The following is an 18215-nucleotide window of genomic DNA, read 5'->3' as shown; positions in this document are numbered from 1 at the left end:
AGCTTACGGCTCCTGAGCCTCACGTTTCCCAACCGCTAAGACGGTAAATTTTATGGATATTTTACCACAGTCAAAAAAAGAGGAACAAGAAAAGGCCACAGGGAGCCAGACGGGAGATCTCGCTCAACCTGACTTTCCTTTCCGTCCCAAAGTCAAAGACCCGCTGTCAGGAAAACCCCTTCCCAGCCTCAGTTTCTAGAAGTTTCCTTTCCTGTCTCCCTGATGGTTTTGGTGTGTTGAGAACAGCGTTTGAGAGGGGAAATTCCAGAAATTAGAGGCGTTAATCCAAGCTGCTTTTCACTGGGTCCACCGAGAGGCCAACTGGCGCTGGCCCCGGCCTGCCCCGCGGTCACAGCGCCTCCTGCTGAAGGCGGCGTGCACTTACGTGTTAATTCATACGTCGTTAACGTGGAGCTGCTGTTCACGGTCTTGAAGCTGCTTTGGGCTATTAGGGGCGAGCAAGGCAGAAAGGCAGTTAGCACGCGGGGAGCGGTTATTGCAAACGATGGGCCGCGCAGACGGAGGGGACGGCGCCTCGCTCGGCAGCCGCTGTGCCTCCCACACTGCCCGTCCAAGGGCCACAGAGACCACGCCGCCGCCTGAGCACTTCCTCGGGGCTCACCAGGGCGGGGGGCGGGGGGGGGGGGCTGCACTTCTTCCTGCGACAGCCAGGCGCCCGGCCCGTGACAGGTGGGGCCTGCGCTTACCCTCTGATTAATAAACGCGTAGGATTAGAATCTGCCACAACAGCACAAACAACACTAGAGGACACGGGCTTCTCCCAGGGTGCCGACTCTTCCAGACGCCCCGCGGCAGGTACGGCTGTCGGCCTGCCTGTGCTCAGGTAAGAGCCCCACTCTGATGCGGGCTGGCAAGCCACAAACCAAGAGCACAAACCAAGGACCCAACCACATCCTGGCTCCTTTTATTTGGTTGTTTCGAATCTGCTACAAAGCCCGGGGGGGGGGACGCTGTCTGGCCATCAGCAGGGATCACCTGTGGGGTGGGGGCGGGGTGGCCAAGAGCCTGGGCAACAAATGCCACTTCTTCCTGTCAGCACCACGCCTGGGGCGGGCAGCCTCGAGCCGCTGTGGGTCCGCGGCCCTGCGACCCCTTGGTGGTCGGTGGCGGACAGCGGGCATGTGGTCCCCGAGTGGCACGCTCTGAAGCCACAAGGAGGTTGAGGGGCCAGAAGTACCTTCTGGGACACCATCTGGGGGACGCCTTCTGACCCCCTTCTGAGAGGAGGATGGGAGAGAGCAGCGGCCTTTCCAGAAGTTCCAGAAGCTGCCTCTGCCACTGTTGCATCCAAGTCCTAGCCCGAGCCAGGGGTACCGGGAGCAGGGGTGAGCAGGCGGATGGGCCCCAGGAGAGAGGAGGCGCCACTCCATGCAAGGGCTGTGCGTGCACCGAGGCCGGGGAGCCCCCTGACTGGACCCCATCGGGCAGCGGCCAGCGGTGCGATACCCCCGGAGGGCCCGGCCGGTCTCCTCCCTCCCGGCCACACTCCATCAGCCTGACGCACCAGGGGCTTGGGTGAGGCCGTCCAGGAGCCCCTCGGCTCTTCCTGCCTAAGGGCTCCTGACCATTTAGCTTTGCAGGGACCCTTGTGAGTCACGCCTTCCCTGGTGTCCTCGGTGAAATCCGTCTCCGGGGCAACCTATCTCCCGGGACTCCTGCTCTGCGAAGCCTCCCCGGTTACCCCCCCCCCCCCCCCCCGTGGAGTTTTCCACGGGCCAACACCTCTCTGCATGCCGGGGCTGCTGCAGGGACCCGTCCGCCCCAGTGGCTGCGTTCACCGGAGGCAAGCGGCATCTCCCCTGGCCCTTCAGGGCATTTCCCACCATGCCTTGCATGCAGAAACATGCACACTGGTCCCCCGGGGCCCTCGCTGCCCGCCTGGGAGCACGCGACGGTGCCTCCTCCGGGAAGGGGAAAGCGTCTCACCTGTGAGCTCGGCCCGTAGAGCCGAGGGCGTTTTGAGCGTCTTGGAGGCCGTGGCTGAGGAGGCCTCGGACTCCAGCTCCCGGTAGTAGATCCGGTATCCCTGGAGGAGGCCGTTCAGGCTCTCGTCTCTCGGAGGCTGCAAATACATCACGGTCAGCCCACCGGAGGGGTCTGGCGACCTCTGCTTCAAGTTGAGTCAGCCAACAGCATTGGGTGGGGGGGGGGGGGCATCACTGATTCAAACAGGCGGCTCTTGGTTATTTACGAACAAAAGGGCCAGTGCCACATTCACGCAGAGGAGCACAGGGGACCCTGAGGCAGAGGGCCAGGCTGTGGAGCCTTCTCTGAGGGCCCAGGTTTTCTGGTGCTGGTGTGTGGGCACCGGGCCTCGTGACCCGCGTGCAGTCTGTAAGAGCCCCCGTGGGCAGGGGACCACGCCCAGGTCGCAGAGGGGCGAGGGAGCTGCCTGTTGCCTGGTGAACCCGGGACTCACGAGAACTATGCATGCAGCCCGGCTCTGCCTCATCCACGGGCTGACCCCACCCTGTCCCTGATGGCCATCTGGGCTTGTGGCAGCCTCACTGCCCCCCACCACAGGCTGCTCTGCATGCCAAGTCAGCCCCACTCTGCCCTGACTCAGACCTAAGCTGGAGCCCCTGGGCGCTCCCCCCCCCCCCCCCCCCCCCCCCAGCGTCTGCTGGCATGTGACGGGCCCAGGGTAGGCTGGGTGCCCATCACCCTTCAGACACCCCGTGGAATATGAATGGCGGTAAGACAGGCCCTGGGCTCAGAATTTCACCCGCACTGGGATCCGCTTCTCAGCCAAGGCCCAGCCCACATTCTCCCTCCCATCAATTTCTGTCGATTAACGAGTATGGGGATGGCTGTAGCAGCCACATGCCAGCCAGGGGGCCAGGGGCTCTGCTTCTGGTGTTTCCTCTGGGATACTCAGCAGATAAGGACAAGAACCACCCAAGCTGTGGCCAGACAGACGGACAAAGGGCACCCCAGGACCCCTGGCTGCAGGGTCACGAAGTCTGTCTGGGGACAGGGACGCAGGGCGATTCCCAGTGACCCCTACACAGGCACTGTCTATAAGATGTCACCAGCGCCTCAGGAAACACTGTCCTGGTCCCAGAGTAGAGGCCACAGCTTTGTTGTAAGAAAACCCCATTGTTGTGGTGGGTTGAACTGTGTCCCCCAGAAAGACACGTTGGTATCCTAACCCCCATTACCTGTGGATGCCGCTTTCTTTGGAAACAGGGTCTCTGAAGATGGTGAAGGTAAGAGGAGGTCATATTGCAGTAGGGAGGGCCCCAATCCAATGACTGGTTTCTTTTTCGGAGGGCAATTTGGCTTTATTTATCAAAGTTTTCAATGCACTTGCTTTTTAATCCAGCGATTACGCTCTTAGAAATCTACCCTACATAAATGTTTGCAGGTATGTAGTCCTGAGTCCTACAGATACAAGCTAAGGCTACCAGTCCCCCCAAACCCCAAAACAAAGTATCTCTGGGTCTTTTCAGTGACACCCAAAGACAACAAGACGACCTTCAAGCCTGAAGGTCACTGGCAGCAAAACTGCTTGCAGATGTAATCGTGCACTTTGGACTGATGAACAGGTATTACGATGGTTAATTCACACAGGGAGCCTGAGCGTTCAACATTATCTACTCGGTAAAGTTGAAGACAAAGCATATTTTAGGAAGCAATTTAGAATCCAGCAATCATTTGATAAATACTGAGACGACACAAAGGTCCTTATAAGAGGAGAGAAATTTGGACACACAGGGAGAGCCTCGTGTGTGCAAGGAAGCAGAGACTGGAGTAGTGTGCTGTGATATTGTGACCCCCAAGAAAAATATTTGTTCCTTCAGGAGGACAAAATCTGCTTCTCATATACATGTCTTTGTCCAGAGCGACAGAGGTGTCTTTTGTCATGTGAATGAGGTGACACTTGGACCTCACCCAGGGAAGTGTGATCAGAGGGTGGGAACTTTCCGGGGGGAGCAGGGGGGACCTTTCCCCCCGACTTCTGGGGAAGGGAGAGGGACCGGAGGTTCAATCAGTCACCAATGGCGACTATGTAACGAAGCCTCCATAAAACCCTAGAAGATGGGGTTCGGAGAGCTCCTGAGTCAGTAAACATGCTAAGATTTGGGGAGAGGGGAGCACGTGGAGAGAGCCTGGGAGCTCCGTGCCCTCCCCCACACCTGGCCCTTGGCACCTCTCCCACCTGGCTGTTCCTGAGCTCTACCCTTTCACAATAAACTGGCAGCTCATAAGTAAAATGCTTCTCTGAGTTCTGGGAGCTGCTCTAGTCAAACCCGAGGAGAGGGCTGTGGGAACCTGACTGAAAGCCGACAGGTCAGAAGCACAGACCGTCACCTGGCACTCGTGACTGGCCTCGGAAGTGGGGGACAGCCTTGTGCGACCGAGCCCTTATCTCGTGGGACCTGATGCTCTCTCCAGGTAGAATCAAGTTCAATTCCAGACACCCTGCCGGTGTTGGAGAATTGCTTGATGACGTGGGGAGGCCTCCACACACACGCTTCGGAACTGGATCCAGAAACGCATTGGTGCATCTACAAGCTAAGGACCGCCAGAGGTGTCGGCAGCAACCGGAAGCCAGGAAGGAAGCTGATGCCTTGGCTTTGGCCCTCTGGCCTTCAGAACCGTGTGAGAATTTGTTCCTGTCATTCGAAGCATGCGGGGTGGAGTAACATGTTGCGGCAGCCACAGGACATTAGCACATCCTTGCCCCCGAACTCTCTCAATGCAATTCTTACTGTCTGAACCCAGGGACCAGAGGGATTCGGATGCTCTGATAATCCTGTTCTATTTCAACCCTTGCTACCCACAACCCAAAGAAACCAGGCAGATTTGGAAGATGCAGTATCCTGTTGTCCAGACTCTCCAACGGCATAGCTCACGTAACTCATAATGATGTAGCTAGCCACGGCATACACGCAGGCCGGTACCAGAGGGACACGGCGTGCCTGGTATATTCAGGATGTTTTTGAACACGAGAAAAGCTCGCATTAATTCACATGCAGGCTGCCTCCCTCACAGCCCCAGCGTGACAGTGACAGCTGACAGCTGCAGGGGTAATCTGACCTCTGACCTCTGCAGGAAGGCTGCAAAGGCCCCAGGACCTGACTGTGCAGGTGCACAGGCCAGAGGCACAATTGCTTGAGGGTAATTTGCTTTTCATGGAGAGAGAAGCCGGGGTTTAGGGAGACTGGCTTTCACTTGCCACAATTATCAACGAGCAGGAAGTTGGGAGTTCGGGAAAATAAGTGTCCTCCCTGGGGCCCAAATGGGGTTCTCCAACAGGCAGCAAATACCCCGCCCACGGCATCTGTGTCCACACACATCCCGGGCTGGAGGGAGGAGGGGAAGGGCCGAGGCCGCTCATCCTGGGCGCACGAGCATTTCTAGCCGAGGAGGAGAGGGTGGTCTCCAGGTGCGAGGAGAGGGAGCCAAGCCCACGTCCCACAGGCACAGCCGCTACCCGCGACCGGGCAGGACCCACGTGTGGCAACAGACTCACTGGCGGCTGCTCCCGAAATGCCCTGGCGCGGCCCTCCCTGCAGGAGCCATCTGGGCTTGGGGAGGGGACAGGTGACCATGCAGCCCGGAGGGTGGCCTCCTTAAGGCTGCAACAGGTCCTGGCCCCACAAAGGGCAGGCTCCATGGAGACTCCGGGGTCTGCCGCACGGGATGCTGAAATGGGTTTAACCACATTTTCTATTCCTGGAGTCTGGAGCAAACCCATCTGTCATTTGTGAAAGAGGCCTCTACGACTCTGGATGTCCTGGGAGGCATCAGGAGGGCAGCTCCATGCAACACACAGAAAGTTCCAGAAGCCATGGGCTGAGTTCAGGCTCTGGAATGGAGTCTTGGCTCCTAGCAGTGTGGGCCTGGGCCGGTTGCTCAACCTACCTCCCAGGCTCAGTCCCGTATCCCTAGCAGGTGGAAGCCTGGCTAGACTGTGTAGAGCCTCCTGTGACTCTGGCCAGAAGGTTCCCTTTCAGCCACAGACCTGCTTGTCCAGCCCTCGGCCCTGACCACACCGCGCCTGTAGTTTGCGATTCCACGCGGACTGGAGGCAAGGCCACGTCTGCGTCTTTTCCTTTCTATTTCCCCGCTGCACCTGTGGCAGGCTCTGGTCACAGCAGGTGCTCGCTCCGTGCCTGTGGGAGCGAGCGGGGTTTGCTGACGTCCCAGATGACCCCATCGATGGTTAGTTTCATCCTGGACTGGCCGCCTGTCTGGGAGATGCTTGGGCCCAGGAGGCCCTAGAAAACCTGGTTCCGACACGCCTCCCTTTGAAGCCTGGTGCTGAGTCCCAGGGGCTGTCACACCTCTGAGCCTTTGCTCTGTCTGTGCGTGATGCCCGGATGCCCATCCCTCTGCCTTCTACCTGGGGTGGGGGCAGGAAGCATTCATCCTGCAAGACACAGCCAGAAGCCCCCTCCCGGCCCCCCTGACGAGGGCCGATTGCCCCCCCTCCACGTCTTCCCACGAATGCGTCATAGGGCTCAGCCCGGTAAACAGAAGGTCCTCGAGGTCTTGACTGGGTCTTGTCCACCCCTGAGGGCTCAGCACCCTATGCAGGAACCGGTCCTCTGCAGGTGATGGAGAAAAGGAACAAAGCCAAGATACGTCCCGAGGAGGCCCCACTGCCCGCTGTCCAGGCGGGCTCACCGTCCTCTTAGGAAGGCGCCTGTTCCGGCACCGAGTCCACCCTGTGCTGAGTCCAACGTGCACGATATGATCTATGGCCTAAGAGGGTGTTTTTCTGCTCAAAAATGGCCTTGACCTCCACTTAGAGAAGTCTGCGGCCACACAAAGCCAACCGCATTTGAGTGACAGACTGCAGGAGCCCCCGGAAGTTTCAGAACAGCCAGCCTGAGTGCTGCGACCGATTCAGAAGCGTGTCTATTATGAGCTGCACTCGGTATGGACACAATACCATCGCTGTCTAGAATAGAGGCTCAAATCCTTAGATTTCAAACAGCACTGGACCCCATGAAAGGCAGAGATCGATTATCCTATCAGGAAAAATCAAACCTGACAGATTCGACACAGGGGCCACTCAAGTGGGTCAGCAGCCTTGAAATTACAGGCGGCGTTTGCATTTTTAAACAAATTACTGGGGGGAAAAAAAGGGTTTACAGGTGAAACGTTTCATTTGGAATGCAAGTCTATATTTCAACGGAGTCTCTTTGTTCTGTTCGCTCTAATTTAGTGAATTACTCATAATTTTAATTATGCTTCAATTGCCTGGCAGTCGACAGGCATTTATTTCCACAATACGTCGTATTGACCACCTCCTGCTCTGGGCTTCTGGCAATTAGTTTGTTCCACTGGGCTCGGAACAGGGACAGCCGATGGCCACACATGCCAAGTTCCTTTGGTGCAGCTACCCACCATCCACGGAGCCGTCCAACCGCAATCGCGCGCTCAGGGGTGGGGTGGGGGGCAGGGCGGGGGGGCCAACAGCCGCTGTGTGGAGGTGAGGGTGCACCCCAAGCCTCGGCGCGGCCTCGATCGTAAAGGAGCCCACCTAGCGCCTGGCAAGCCAAATGGCGCGTCTACAAAGAACAAGCTCATTTTCTGGTAGAATTTTGCACAGTAGACAAGACCCATCTTTTGGCCGACTGAGTTAGTGGAGAGTGGGACACAGAAGCTCCCGGGACCTTGCGTTGCCATTCTGAACGTCTCCCCACCACCCACCAAAGGCCCTCCTGCAGCCAGACGTGTGGACAGCTAACAGGGCTCGCATCAGAGACCTCGGAGGTCACCTTTGACCTCCCAGTGTTACAGAGGAGGGGCCTGGAGCCAGAGACGCCTGTCGGGGTCATGGCGGTCCCCCCGCGAACTGGGGTCTGCAGACCAGAGTCCTTTGTCACTTAGCCGGGGCTCCATGATGCGGTCCAGGGAAGCAGCCTCCCAGAGGCAGGCCCTCCGGTGAGGCCGGAAACTACAGAATGCCACAGCAGCCAATTTCCACTTTCACCGGATGACGTCTGGAACTATCTCCTGATCACCTTTAAGGGTTCCCTCACCCCTGGGAGGTGTCACTTAGCAGCAGAGAGTGAAGAAGGGCCCACAGCCACTCTGTCAATCCCTGGAGACTACCGCGTGCTTACTGGAACCCCGGGCTATGGAAGTCCGGCTCTCGTCCGGGAAGAGAGGCTTGCCAAGTTCCGCCTGCATGGGTCTCCGGGCTGTACTCCTCAGTCGTGGCCAACGTGCACGTGGGTGGTGCTGAGTGGCCGCATGTGGGGAGGCAGTGGGAACCTTCGGCGGTCAGGAGCCACCACCCGAGAGTTCGGGAAGCCCCCTCGCGGCTGGTGCCCACCCCCCGACCCTGGTGTTCCGGGGCCTCCCGACTCGGTGCTTCTCTCCCTCTTGCTCCTTACTGGGCTCCAGCGTGCCCCGTCCCGGCTGCTGGAGGCTGTCCACTTAGGACAGGTTCCCCAAAGGTCACCTCTGCATTTCCCCTCTCCCTCCCCACCCCTGCCCTTCATCTCCACCCTTTCCAAAGGAATCCCTTCCAGCCTCCCTTCGTGCCAGCCTCTGCCCCCAGCAAGGCGCGGCCTCTCTCTCTCCAGGGCCACACCCAGACCATGGCCTCCTCTCGGTTCCGGCGTCACCTGGGTGCCTTCACCTCCAGACCCTCACACCGGCCCCTCTCCTCCTGCCGGCACTCTCCCGGACGGTCCCCTCAAGGAAGAAGCCCACGCCGCACAGACCCCCTCTGCGGCCCACCGGTCGGAGGCAGACCTCACCTCACTGCGGCCACGAACACAGACCAGGGCACCGGGCCCCACCTCCCTACCCCACGACCCCCGGCTCCAGGCACTGCCCTCCCCCTCCTCAGGACAGCCGCCCCATTCTGGCCTCAGGAGCCTCCTCGTTGGCCAGAGCCCCCACGATGTGCTCACCACTGCCCTGGGCCCCTGCCCGGCCCGGCTCCAGCCCGGCTTGTGAACCCGACCCCCTGCCTGGTGAGCCCTCTCCCTCAGACCTGGTCGGTTCCTTGGCACTTCTGCCCCTCTGTTATTTTTGTTCTCGATGCACGGTATTGTTAGTAGAAGCACCGAAATTTTCCAATTTGGCATAGAGAGGGCACAGTGTCCTTTCTATGTCCTAATACAGCGCTGTTTAGCAGCCCAAGATTATTTGATTATGTAGGATGGCGTGCCTTCATTTGACTCACTGCTCACTGAAGATTCAGACCTGGGAGTAGGGAGGACTCCCCGCGGGTATCTTGTCTGGTTGCAAATGATTGTTGTAGAAAAGACACCTCCACAGGCTATGGTTTCACTGCCCTGTAGGACACCACCCAGTTCTGTACGTGCCATGGAGGCCTCGCTGGGCCACCCTTCTCCAGATGCCTGGAACATTCCGCCCTGACACTGGGCACCAGCCCTGCCGTCCTGCTGGCCCTCCCCGGTGAGCTGCATTCAAGCTCATTCCCACACGCGTGGCCCTCAGGGAGCCCCGTGCACTGCGGCCCCGTCTGCACGCCAACCGGGCTGTTTCCTCTGACCGGCGGCCCTGACGAGGGGCCCGGCCTCCGACAGTGGCGTAGGAAACACCCTGTGATTCCCTGGCCCTTACCTGCCACTGGATCAGAACGGAGGAGGTCGTGTGCGGTGTCACCGAGACGGAACTGGGAGGCTCTCCTGGAACTGGAATCCAAGAAGGAAGAAAGCCAGGGTTAGCTGGTCTGGGCTGTACTTGGCCACCGTCCCAGAGCCAGCCCTCTCCTGGTGCTGGTGAGGACGCAGGGCCGGGGCCTGGCTGGGGCTTGGGAAGCGGGCCAGCCAGCAGCCCCACCTCCCTCCCTTCCCTGTGGATGCCCTTCCCCACCCAACTGCAAACGGGAAAGAAGGGACCAGATAGTGCCCTGCCCTTACCCCCCAGGCAGACCCACACAGAGACGCAGGGCGCATGAGGCTCTCTCCCTTGGGAACCCTGCCCGGGGAGCCTTCCTGCTGGTTCCACATCTTCTCAGGGGCCCACGACACCTCCCTCGGGGAGAGCCATCAATTTTTTGAGGTGCGTAGGTCAGAGTGGCTCTGAACAGGACAAAAGATCGGGCCAGGCCAGAGTGCTCCCGTGCTCACGCGCGAATGTGACTGTCACGGAGGGGTGTGACTGCTAGTGGCTGAGGGTCGTCTGCCCGTGGGCGTGGCCCTACACGCCGGGAACTAAAATCCTGCAGCTGTCCGCCATGCCCACCGCTGTGAGATCCTGAGGCCGTGCGTTAAGTGTTCCTGAACGGTCACTGACTGGAATCATTTAGGCTGTTCTCCCCACCCCGTCCCACGTGACTAGCTAAATCTTGGTCCCCGGGTCACCTGCTCTGTGAGCCTGCTCTGTACCTGCCGGGGCACCCAGCCCCTGGGACCTCAGCCACACCTCCAGCCCCCCATCCTGCCTTCTGGGGAGCTCTCTCTACCCTGCTCTCTGGCCTCTTGCTGGTCTGTCTTAAGTCGGAGGTGACCCTCATCCAGCTTTCTGGATCACGCCCGATTACAATTTCGGTGGGGGGGGGGGGGGGGGCTCAACAGCCCAACCACCATAGTAAGAAAACGTTTCTCAGCAAACCATCCACATGTTGAAAACCCCTGGCCCAGGGCTCCCAAGCCCTCGAGTCTGAGAGTCTCAGCAGATCTGTGGTTCTGGAGACAATACAGTGCAAACACAATGCGAACCAACTGCAAAGAGAAAACTGCGAGTCTCAGAAGAGGAAGACAACAGGCCAGGTGCCTCAGAAGAAATGATTTAAATATCAAAGGATTGAGACAGGCCTTCGGGAGCCTGGAAGAGGCCCCTGAATGTTTTTTTCTTTTCAGAACAGGCCAGTTCTGACTGAGCCCCGTAAGGGAGGCCGCGGGGTCCTGCTCACTGGCTTGCAATTTCCTGAGACTCCCTACAAAATCAGCTTGTTCTATTTGCTTCTTTTTGCCAAGAATTAATGCTTCGTCTCAAATAGCACTTGAGTTGTGTTAAACGTAAGATTAAAATAGAGGAGCCAGGGAGATGACCAGCTTTTTGAGGGGCCTGTTCAGGCCGTGGGCCCCCTGGGCGTGCTTCCGGAAGGGTCCCGGAACGCCTCTGCCGGTCCTCCAGGGCGCCGAGGCCGCATGCCGGTGAAGCTAGGCTCCCAGGCCATAAAAGAGGAAGACAGAAACTCTGGGAAGGAACCCAGCGCTGCTGCTGGGCGAGCGGAGGGCTCAGGCTTGCGGCCTGGGACGAGGGCTGCAGCACTGAAAGCGGGCCTGACCGCGGGGGCGGCGCCCCCGGCGGGACCTGCACCGATGTCGCGGCTCTGGCCCGGCCCGGCGGGATCCGCACACAAAATCACACCAGCTCTTCAGCCCCGCTCCTCCGAGGTGGGAGGGAGCGGGTCAAGACCGCCTGGAGCTTTTAGGGGACCTCGCCCCCATCCGCCATGGCTTACCGGTGTGCTCTTGCCAAATGGCAAGACTGGGGAGTGGTTTGTGGATGAGAAAAACACGGGGACACCTCCGAAAACCCAGCCGCCCTGCGACATTTATTTTTAATGACTCCATAAATTATTCAATTTCTGGGTTGCTGATGGGTCGAAGAGGTTTGGAAGCCAATCAAAGAAACCCCCGTTCCATCTGGAAGCCCTTGAAGTCGGCCTCACGGCCACAGGCTGCACGGAGAGCTGGGAGCCGCGTGCTGCTGACTGAGTTCTACTGCTCGCGCCACCGCCCTCCCTCCCGCGGGTGACCCCTTCCTGGCTCCAGATGAAAGCGGGGCCTCTCTCTGCAAGCCCGTGTCCTGGTGCCCAAAGGTGGCAGCCGGGAAGGGGCCAGCGTCCGCACCCGCCGGGGGCCCGGCCGGCTCACCGTCTTGCAGCGTGGTGACGGCGTCCGTCTCCGCACTGAAGTCACTGTCCCCGATGTCATTGGTGGCTTTCAGGCGCAGCTTGTAGGAGGTGAAGGGCCTCAGCCTGAAACACGGAAGAAGGCTGAGTCCTGAGCCCTTCCCCTCTGCCCCCTGCCCCGGGGCTCCGGCCGGAGTGAGTGGGCAGCTGGAGCAAGACGCGCCGGGGACCAGGGAGTGAGTCCTGCCCGGGGAGGGGCCCTCAGACTGCCAGCTCTGCCTGTCTGGGAGGGATTTCCAGACAGGAGGGGAGCCCGGAACTCCCTGGCCGGGAAGGCGGTTTTGCTTTGGGCTCCTCCGGCGGGAGAGGGGGGGAACCACCTCCTCCTATAATTAGCTCCTCTCCTGCAGAGGAAACCAGTGCTCTCTGAGGGACTCGGAATTCTTCAGGAGGAGCTAATTACCACATCCCTCACACCATTCAGAGCGTGAAACCGGTCCTCCTAACCACGTCCTTGCTCACCCGTACGTGTTCCTTTGTGCAGGTCGGCGCTGGCCGGGCCCCCCCTCCCCGCCCCTCATCCCTGTTTATGCAGCCGGACGCGGCACCAGCTTCGCCCCGGTTAACTGCACGGCAGCCCTGTGGGGCGCATTCGTGGTGATTCCCGTTTCAAGGATGGGTAAATAGAGGCCCAGTCCCGTTAAGTCCCTTGCCCGCTGCCAGAGGGGTGTAAATGGCCCGGCCAGGGCTGGAGGAAGACCTTGTCATGAGGCCCCCCCATCCACTGTACCTAAGACCGAGATAATGCCAACTGTCCAAGGCGGGGAAACGTCCCCTCCCAGCGCCCGGCAAGGATTTACGGCACGCTGCTGGCTGCCACCTCTGGACCACCACCGTCCTTTCTTTCCTCCTTTCCTTCCCCCACATCGAGCAGTTCCGTGCTGACGGGGCTGGTGTGCTGAGCTCCGTACGTCGCCCAAGACTAGGACTCAGGACAAACTTCTGTGCAGAGGACACTGTCTTCGTCTGGTCCTCGGCTGGACCGCTCCTGTGGACGCCCTGGTGTCCGTCTCCCAGACCTGGAGAGTAGCGTGACCCCGGGCTCTGCCCCTCCCGTCCCTCAGGAGGGGAGGTGTGGCCCACTTCCTCCGCTACCAGCAGGCAAAGCCCTCACCGCCTCTGAGCCGGTCCACTGTCCTCCCTCCCAGGCCAGCCTAGAAACCCGTGGGCTTCAAACCAAGCCCCGTGGAGCCTGGGAGGCTCCGAGGGGCCCTCTCGGAGACCGGGGTCCCCACACCCCCTGCGTCAGCCAACAGCGGCCCCACTTCCGTCCGGCTCGCGAGTGGGGTCTGGGTAATGATGCCTAGAGGAAGGATTCTGCTTTTTCTGCGAGGTAACTACTGTTGGACCCACGGTCAGAAGAGTCTTCCTCTAGCCCCGTTTTCACGTTGCTCTCCCGCTGAAGATGGTGGGACGGGATGACACTGTTTCTGTCGGCCGGCACAGGACACTCTTCCTTCAAGCCCCGCCGAGACGGGGGCTCGCCCTGCTGTGGCTGGTCCGCGACTGCAGGCCTGTCTCCCGGCCTCTCTGCACCCTGGTTCCACAGCTGGAAAAGTGGCGGGCGACCCTGCTGTGGCCCCGGCTGTCCTGGGGGTGCTCCTCTAATGTTAAGGTTTTGTTTTATTTCTTTGAGAGACAGAGGTAGAGACTGGGCAGGGGAGGGGCAGAGAGAGAGGGAGACAGAGAGGGAGAAGCAGGCTCCAGGCTCTGGGCTGTCGGCACAGAGCCCGACGCGGGGACTGAACCCATGAACGCGAGATCATGACCGGAGCCAGAATGGGATGCTTAACCGACTGAGGCACCCTGGCGCCCCAATCCCGGGGGTGCTTCTAAAGTGCCACCCTTAAGAATGATCTTTGCTCCTGGACTCTGGGGGAGATCTCCTCTATTAAGTTAAAATAAACAAGTAACTTCCCATCTGTTCTTAGCTTCCTAGGAGCTATTTCACTGAATTCTGGTGCCAACCGTGGGCTTTTCTCCTGCTTCCTGCCTCACTCACCGGAGGCCCCCGTGTTTGGATTAGCTTCTCCTTCTTGGACTAGAGGGCGGTGGAGGGCCAGCTGCCAGGAGCGTGCACTCTGGAGCCAAACTGCGTGCACTCTAACCCGTTGTAACCTTGGGCAGGGTGTCGTGCTGCAGGGGCACCCAGGTCGTGAGGTGGGCGTGTGGATCACACTCAGAAGAGGCACGTGGAAGAGACTCTGGCACCCGGTGCGTGCTCACCCAATACAGGCTGTTCTCCTTATCATCACCGCCCTCTGGTACCAGCATACGTGGCCCCAGGAAGAGCCCGTCCCACCGTGCTCGATGCCCATCTGTCTCATCTCCCCCGCCGTGATCTGTCATTAGCTGTTTCTTCCTTGACCACCGTCTGCCTCCTCCACCTTCAGGACTCCGTGCGGACAAGGACCGAGTTGACCTCGTTTACTGCTGTGCCCCCAGCACCAAGAACAAGGCCTGGCACCTAGGAGGCGCTCGGTGAACGTCTATGAGTGGATGAATGAATGGATGGGAATGAAATAGTTATCTCCAAAGCACCCTGGGAGGGTTGAATGTGTGTAACCATCAGCACGGCGTCCGGCAGGCGGGAGATGCTCCGGAAATGCCCCTTGTCACCGTATGCAGAGCTTACGTTTACTCGGCGTGTTATATTTAAGCGCTTGGGTGGGGGCGGGGGGACGCGGCTTACAGTCTGGGTTCCTCCCACCGACCTAGAGGCAGTGTCCCCCACACAGAAGGAGCTCCCGAGATTCATTCATCCATTTCGGTTGTAATAATGAGGCACAAGTCCTGAGGAGTTTAGACGTCACCTACCACTGCCTCTCTGTACTTAATACTACCTGTAAGGTACTGAAAACACCTATTAAGAACTCAGGATTTGCATCACAGAGAGCAAGGAATATCGAACCCCTGGATAATATCCTTGGCCAAATTTACCTGACTTCTCACATGGCTTTAGTTTTAAAGATCACACAGAAGGAGGAGGAGGAGGAGGAAGAGGAGGGCAAAGAGGAGGAGGAGGAGGAGGACGACGACGACGAGGACGAGGACGAGCAGACCAAGAACGCAGTGGACATGAGGCCAGCGCACTGACTTTAGTGGAATCCCTGGTGCTTCACACCCTAATCCCCTCTGGTCGCGGTAGTTTGGGCTGGGTCCACGGTGTCCCCGTGGGGATGTGCAGAGGGATGGCAGGACGCATTATCACTGGATACGCAGCCATCACCTGAGCTCACGTTGCCACCATCCCACCCTAGTGACGTCCAGAATGTCCGTGTGGCTCTGGGCTCGCGGACCTTCTCCTCCTGGACGGAACTGCATTTCTGTGGGCGGCAGTCACCCACCAGGGACCGACGCTGCCTCGGTGTGTCCCTCAGCCCAGCGCCACCCCTCCTGATCCAGAGCCACGTCCTCTACATGTGGGGACGGCCCCTCGATGCAGACGGTTAAACTTTTTGCTTAGAACTTTTGTTGAGACTTTCAGGTCTTCCGGTCATTAGCGGATTTCATGCGATCGGCACAAGTAACATGTCAAAAGAATGTAAAAAAAGGAAGGAAAACGTAGCTACCAGAACACGTGCCACGGGGCCGCGCAGAGCGCTGCTCTCTCGGGAAGGGGGCCGGTGGCTTGTTTCTGCTGACGGGCGGAGGGGGCCCTTTTGGGGGCTGATGACCGCTTCTCCCACGGCAAGTCCAACTGTCCGGAAACACGGGCCCCCTCCTCTCCAACACGAAGTCCCGTGCACGCCATTGGTCTGTTTGATTTCAGGAGATTCCCTGACAGGAAAGGCCGGTGGATTTTACCTTCCCCCTTTCTCCGGGATGGTCACACATGGAGGTGGGGTCGTTTTTATCCGCAAGCACATTCTAATTAAGCCGAGCACCAGCGCAGCACAGTGGAGTTTACGATGCAAGCTGGGCTGGCTCGGCCGCGCCCTCCCGACCCTCGGGGGGACTCAGGGCCCTGGGAGGGCGGCAGCTAGGATGCTGTCCTCCGAGGGGCTGAGAGCTGCGCCTCTTGGGTTCTGGGGCTGTCGCTCCAAGGGTAAGTGGGGTGCTGGCAGAAGTGGGGGACGGAGTGGGACTGCTGGGGACTAATGGAGGAAAATCTTGGGGTCGCAGAGCTGAGGAACAGCGAGGTCACCCCTCCGTCTCTGTCTTTCACACATGAGGCAACGAGGCCCAGCGAGCCTGTGCGGCGGACCTTCCCAAGGCCCCGGTGCTGCCGGGCTTGGTGGACTTCGAAGGCTTGGCGTCTGGGTGATACGACACCAACTGCAGGCCCTCGTGCATTAGCGGGACAGTCCGCGGCCGTGAGCTTGGAGCTACAGACCCAGCTGGCACCAGAGCTGAAGGGCCCCGAGGGCCTCCCTCTCTCGTGCGGAGAAGCGCGGCTTGTGTCTCCGCCTCTGCTTCCTCATCTGCCAAGTGTGGTCTGGACGCCTGCGGGCCTGCGACGGACACCGTGCGGAGCCCCGAGGAGGACAGAATGCCGTCTGGCGTGGGGACGACAGTGGCAACGACAGCGGCTTTGATAGTGACCGCGGCGAGGAAGACCCCGCGGGAGCCCTGGCGGTCTGAAGCCTCCAGATGAGGTCCCAGAGGTGAGCACCACACGGATGCCACTCCCGCCTGCTCTTCCTACAATGAAAAGTGTAATCACAGCTGTAACCGTATCTAGTTTTCTAGACGCCAGCTCGCCAATGCGCACGTCTGAGCCACCGCCGACCCTTCCGTGGGGGGCCAGGCCGCGCCTCGGGCCCCGCTGGACACACCCCTGGTGCTGGGGGCTGTTCATCCTCCCTTCCGGACTGATCTGGTGCTGCCGGCATCATGTGACGGGGGGGGGGGGGGGTGTCACTGGGCCACGAATATCATTTGGGTCCCCGGCAGCTGGAGCTGTAAGCTGACGAGCCGCCCTCCTTCTCAGACTGCAACCCGCCCTGAAGGCCATCTGCAAAGGGGACATCACATCTGAGGGCCACGACAGAGATGCTGGGAGACCCGTGCCACCTGCTTGGGGCAGCTCATGGATGTGCGGGGAGGACACATGCTCCCCACCACTGTCCGGGCCCAGCGCTGCCGGGACCCGCGTGTCACTCGCAGCCACACAACAGCACGGAAGGGGAGCACTGAGGAGCTGCCCAAGACCGCCCGCGTGGCACCTGCACCTGGACAACTGAGGCCTCAGTCTCTGCTTTCCTGCGACGCCCCAGTGCTGACCATGCCCACGTGTGCATCACACGCCACCTCGGTCATGTGCTCGCTCCCCAAACCCTTCTCTCCAGGCCTTGCTGTTGCCACCCGCTGGAGGCGGTGACGGAGCCACGCTCCAGCCCCCACGGCGCCCCGCAGCCTGCACTGTCCCTCCGGGGTGGGGGGGGGTGAGGGTCGAGACTGCTGCAGGAGCCCCCACCCTGGCTGCTTTCCCTCCGCTCGGGTTCGGCCAAGGGCGGGAGCTGAGTCCCGCGGCCTGGCAGAGGGGGCGGGTCAGGACGCCATGGCAGATGCTGGGGCCGCAGGCAAGAACGACTCTTCAGACCCCGGCTCTCACGCATAGAATGGGGATGGCGGTCTCCCCCCACCGGTCCACCGTGAGGGTCTGATGAGAAACGTGCGAAATCTCCCAGGACGGTGCCCAGAACCAGGGTGCGGGGGCGCCGAGGACGCGGTGTTGGGTCTGAATGACGGCCAGCCTGGGAAATAGCATCTGGCCCTCCTCTGCCCTCCCGAGAGGGGCTGGCCGGGCTCCTGGAACCCTGGGAGCCCGTGGGACGTGTTCCTCAGCGGCCCCCTCGTGGCCAGATGTGAGCTTCATGGAAAGCGACCGTGGCCAGCGCCACAGAAGGAGCACAAGGAAGATGTGGGGCCAGCTCCCTGGACAGGCCTGCCCCCGGATATCCCGGGGCTTCTGCAGGGCGGTGTGAGCAGTGCAGCCCGGGCCCACCATGGGGACGTGGGGCCTGAGGTCACTTTTGAGAACCCTCACCTAGACGGTTACGGAGCCTTCCTCCCCCGCCACAGAGGGGGAGCCCTCGTCCCTCACCATAGAGACGGGTGTCCTTGACCCCACCGTAGAGGGGGGAGCCCTCATCCCTCACACTGTAGAGAGGGGTGGGAATGGGAGAAGGGTCCTAAACGAGGCCATGGGAGCCAAGAGCTGAGCTGTGGTGGTCGGTGCTGCTCCCTTCCCCCCCTTGCCTGGTGGCTCACTGATAACTGGATACATGCGGGGTTCTCATCGTGCAGCGGGGACGCTCCTCCCACGCCCCTGATCAGCCATCGCGAACGGTTGACAGGGGTGGGAGCCGCCTGCCTTGCTGACTAC

At 60.1% G+C, this 18215-nt stretch overlaps 1 protein-coding gene across 3 annotated transcripts in view; it reads right to left on the bottom strand.

The window, feature by feature from the left end:
• SDK1 (sidekick cell adhesion molecule 1) overlaps nt 1-18215 on the bottom strand; it is a 597942-nt gene that overhangs the window by 64153 nt on the left and 515574 nt on the right. For 2 of the 3 annotated variants that reach the window (XM_047838939.1, XM_047838941.1), the window contains 4 exons: nt 11847-11950; nt 9583-9653; nt 1948-2083; nt 386-445 (listed from right to left, as the gene is read on the bottom strand). In XM_047838939.1, the coding sequence (XP_047694895.1) occupies nt 386-445; nt 1948-2083; nt 9583-9653; nt 11847-11950 (371 nt within the window). The remainder of the gene's footprint in view (nt 1-385; nt 446-1947; nt 2084-9582; nt 9654-11846; nt 11951-18215) is intronic. The other variant, XM_047838940.1, reaches the window with a different exon arrangement.

Source organism: Prionailurus viverrinus, chromosome E3 (genome assembly GCF_022837055.1).
Source record: "Prionailurus viverrinus isolate Anna chromosome E3, UM_Priviv_1.0, whole genome shotgun sequence".
In the NCBI taxonomy this organism is placed as follows: Eukaryota; Metazoa; Chordata; class Mammalia; order Carnivora; family Felidae; genus Prionailurus; species Prionailurus viverrinus.
Note: the sequence above shows the minus strand (reverse complement) of the source record. Positions and strands in the feature narration are given on the sequence as shown.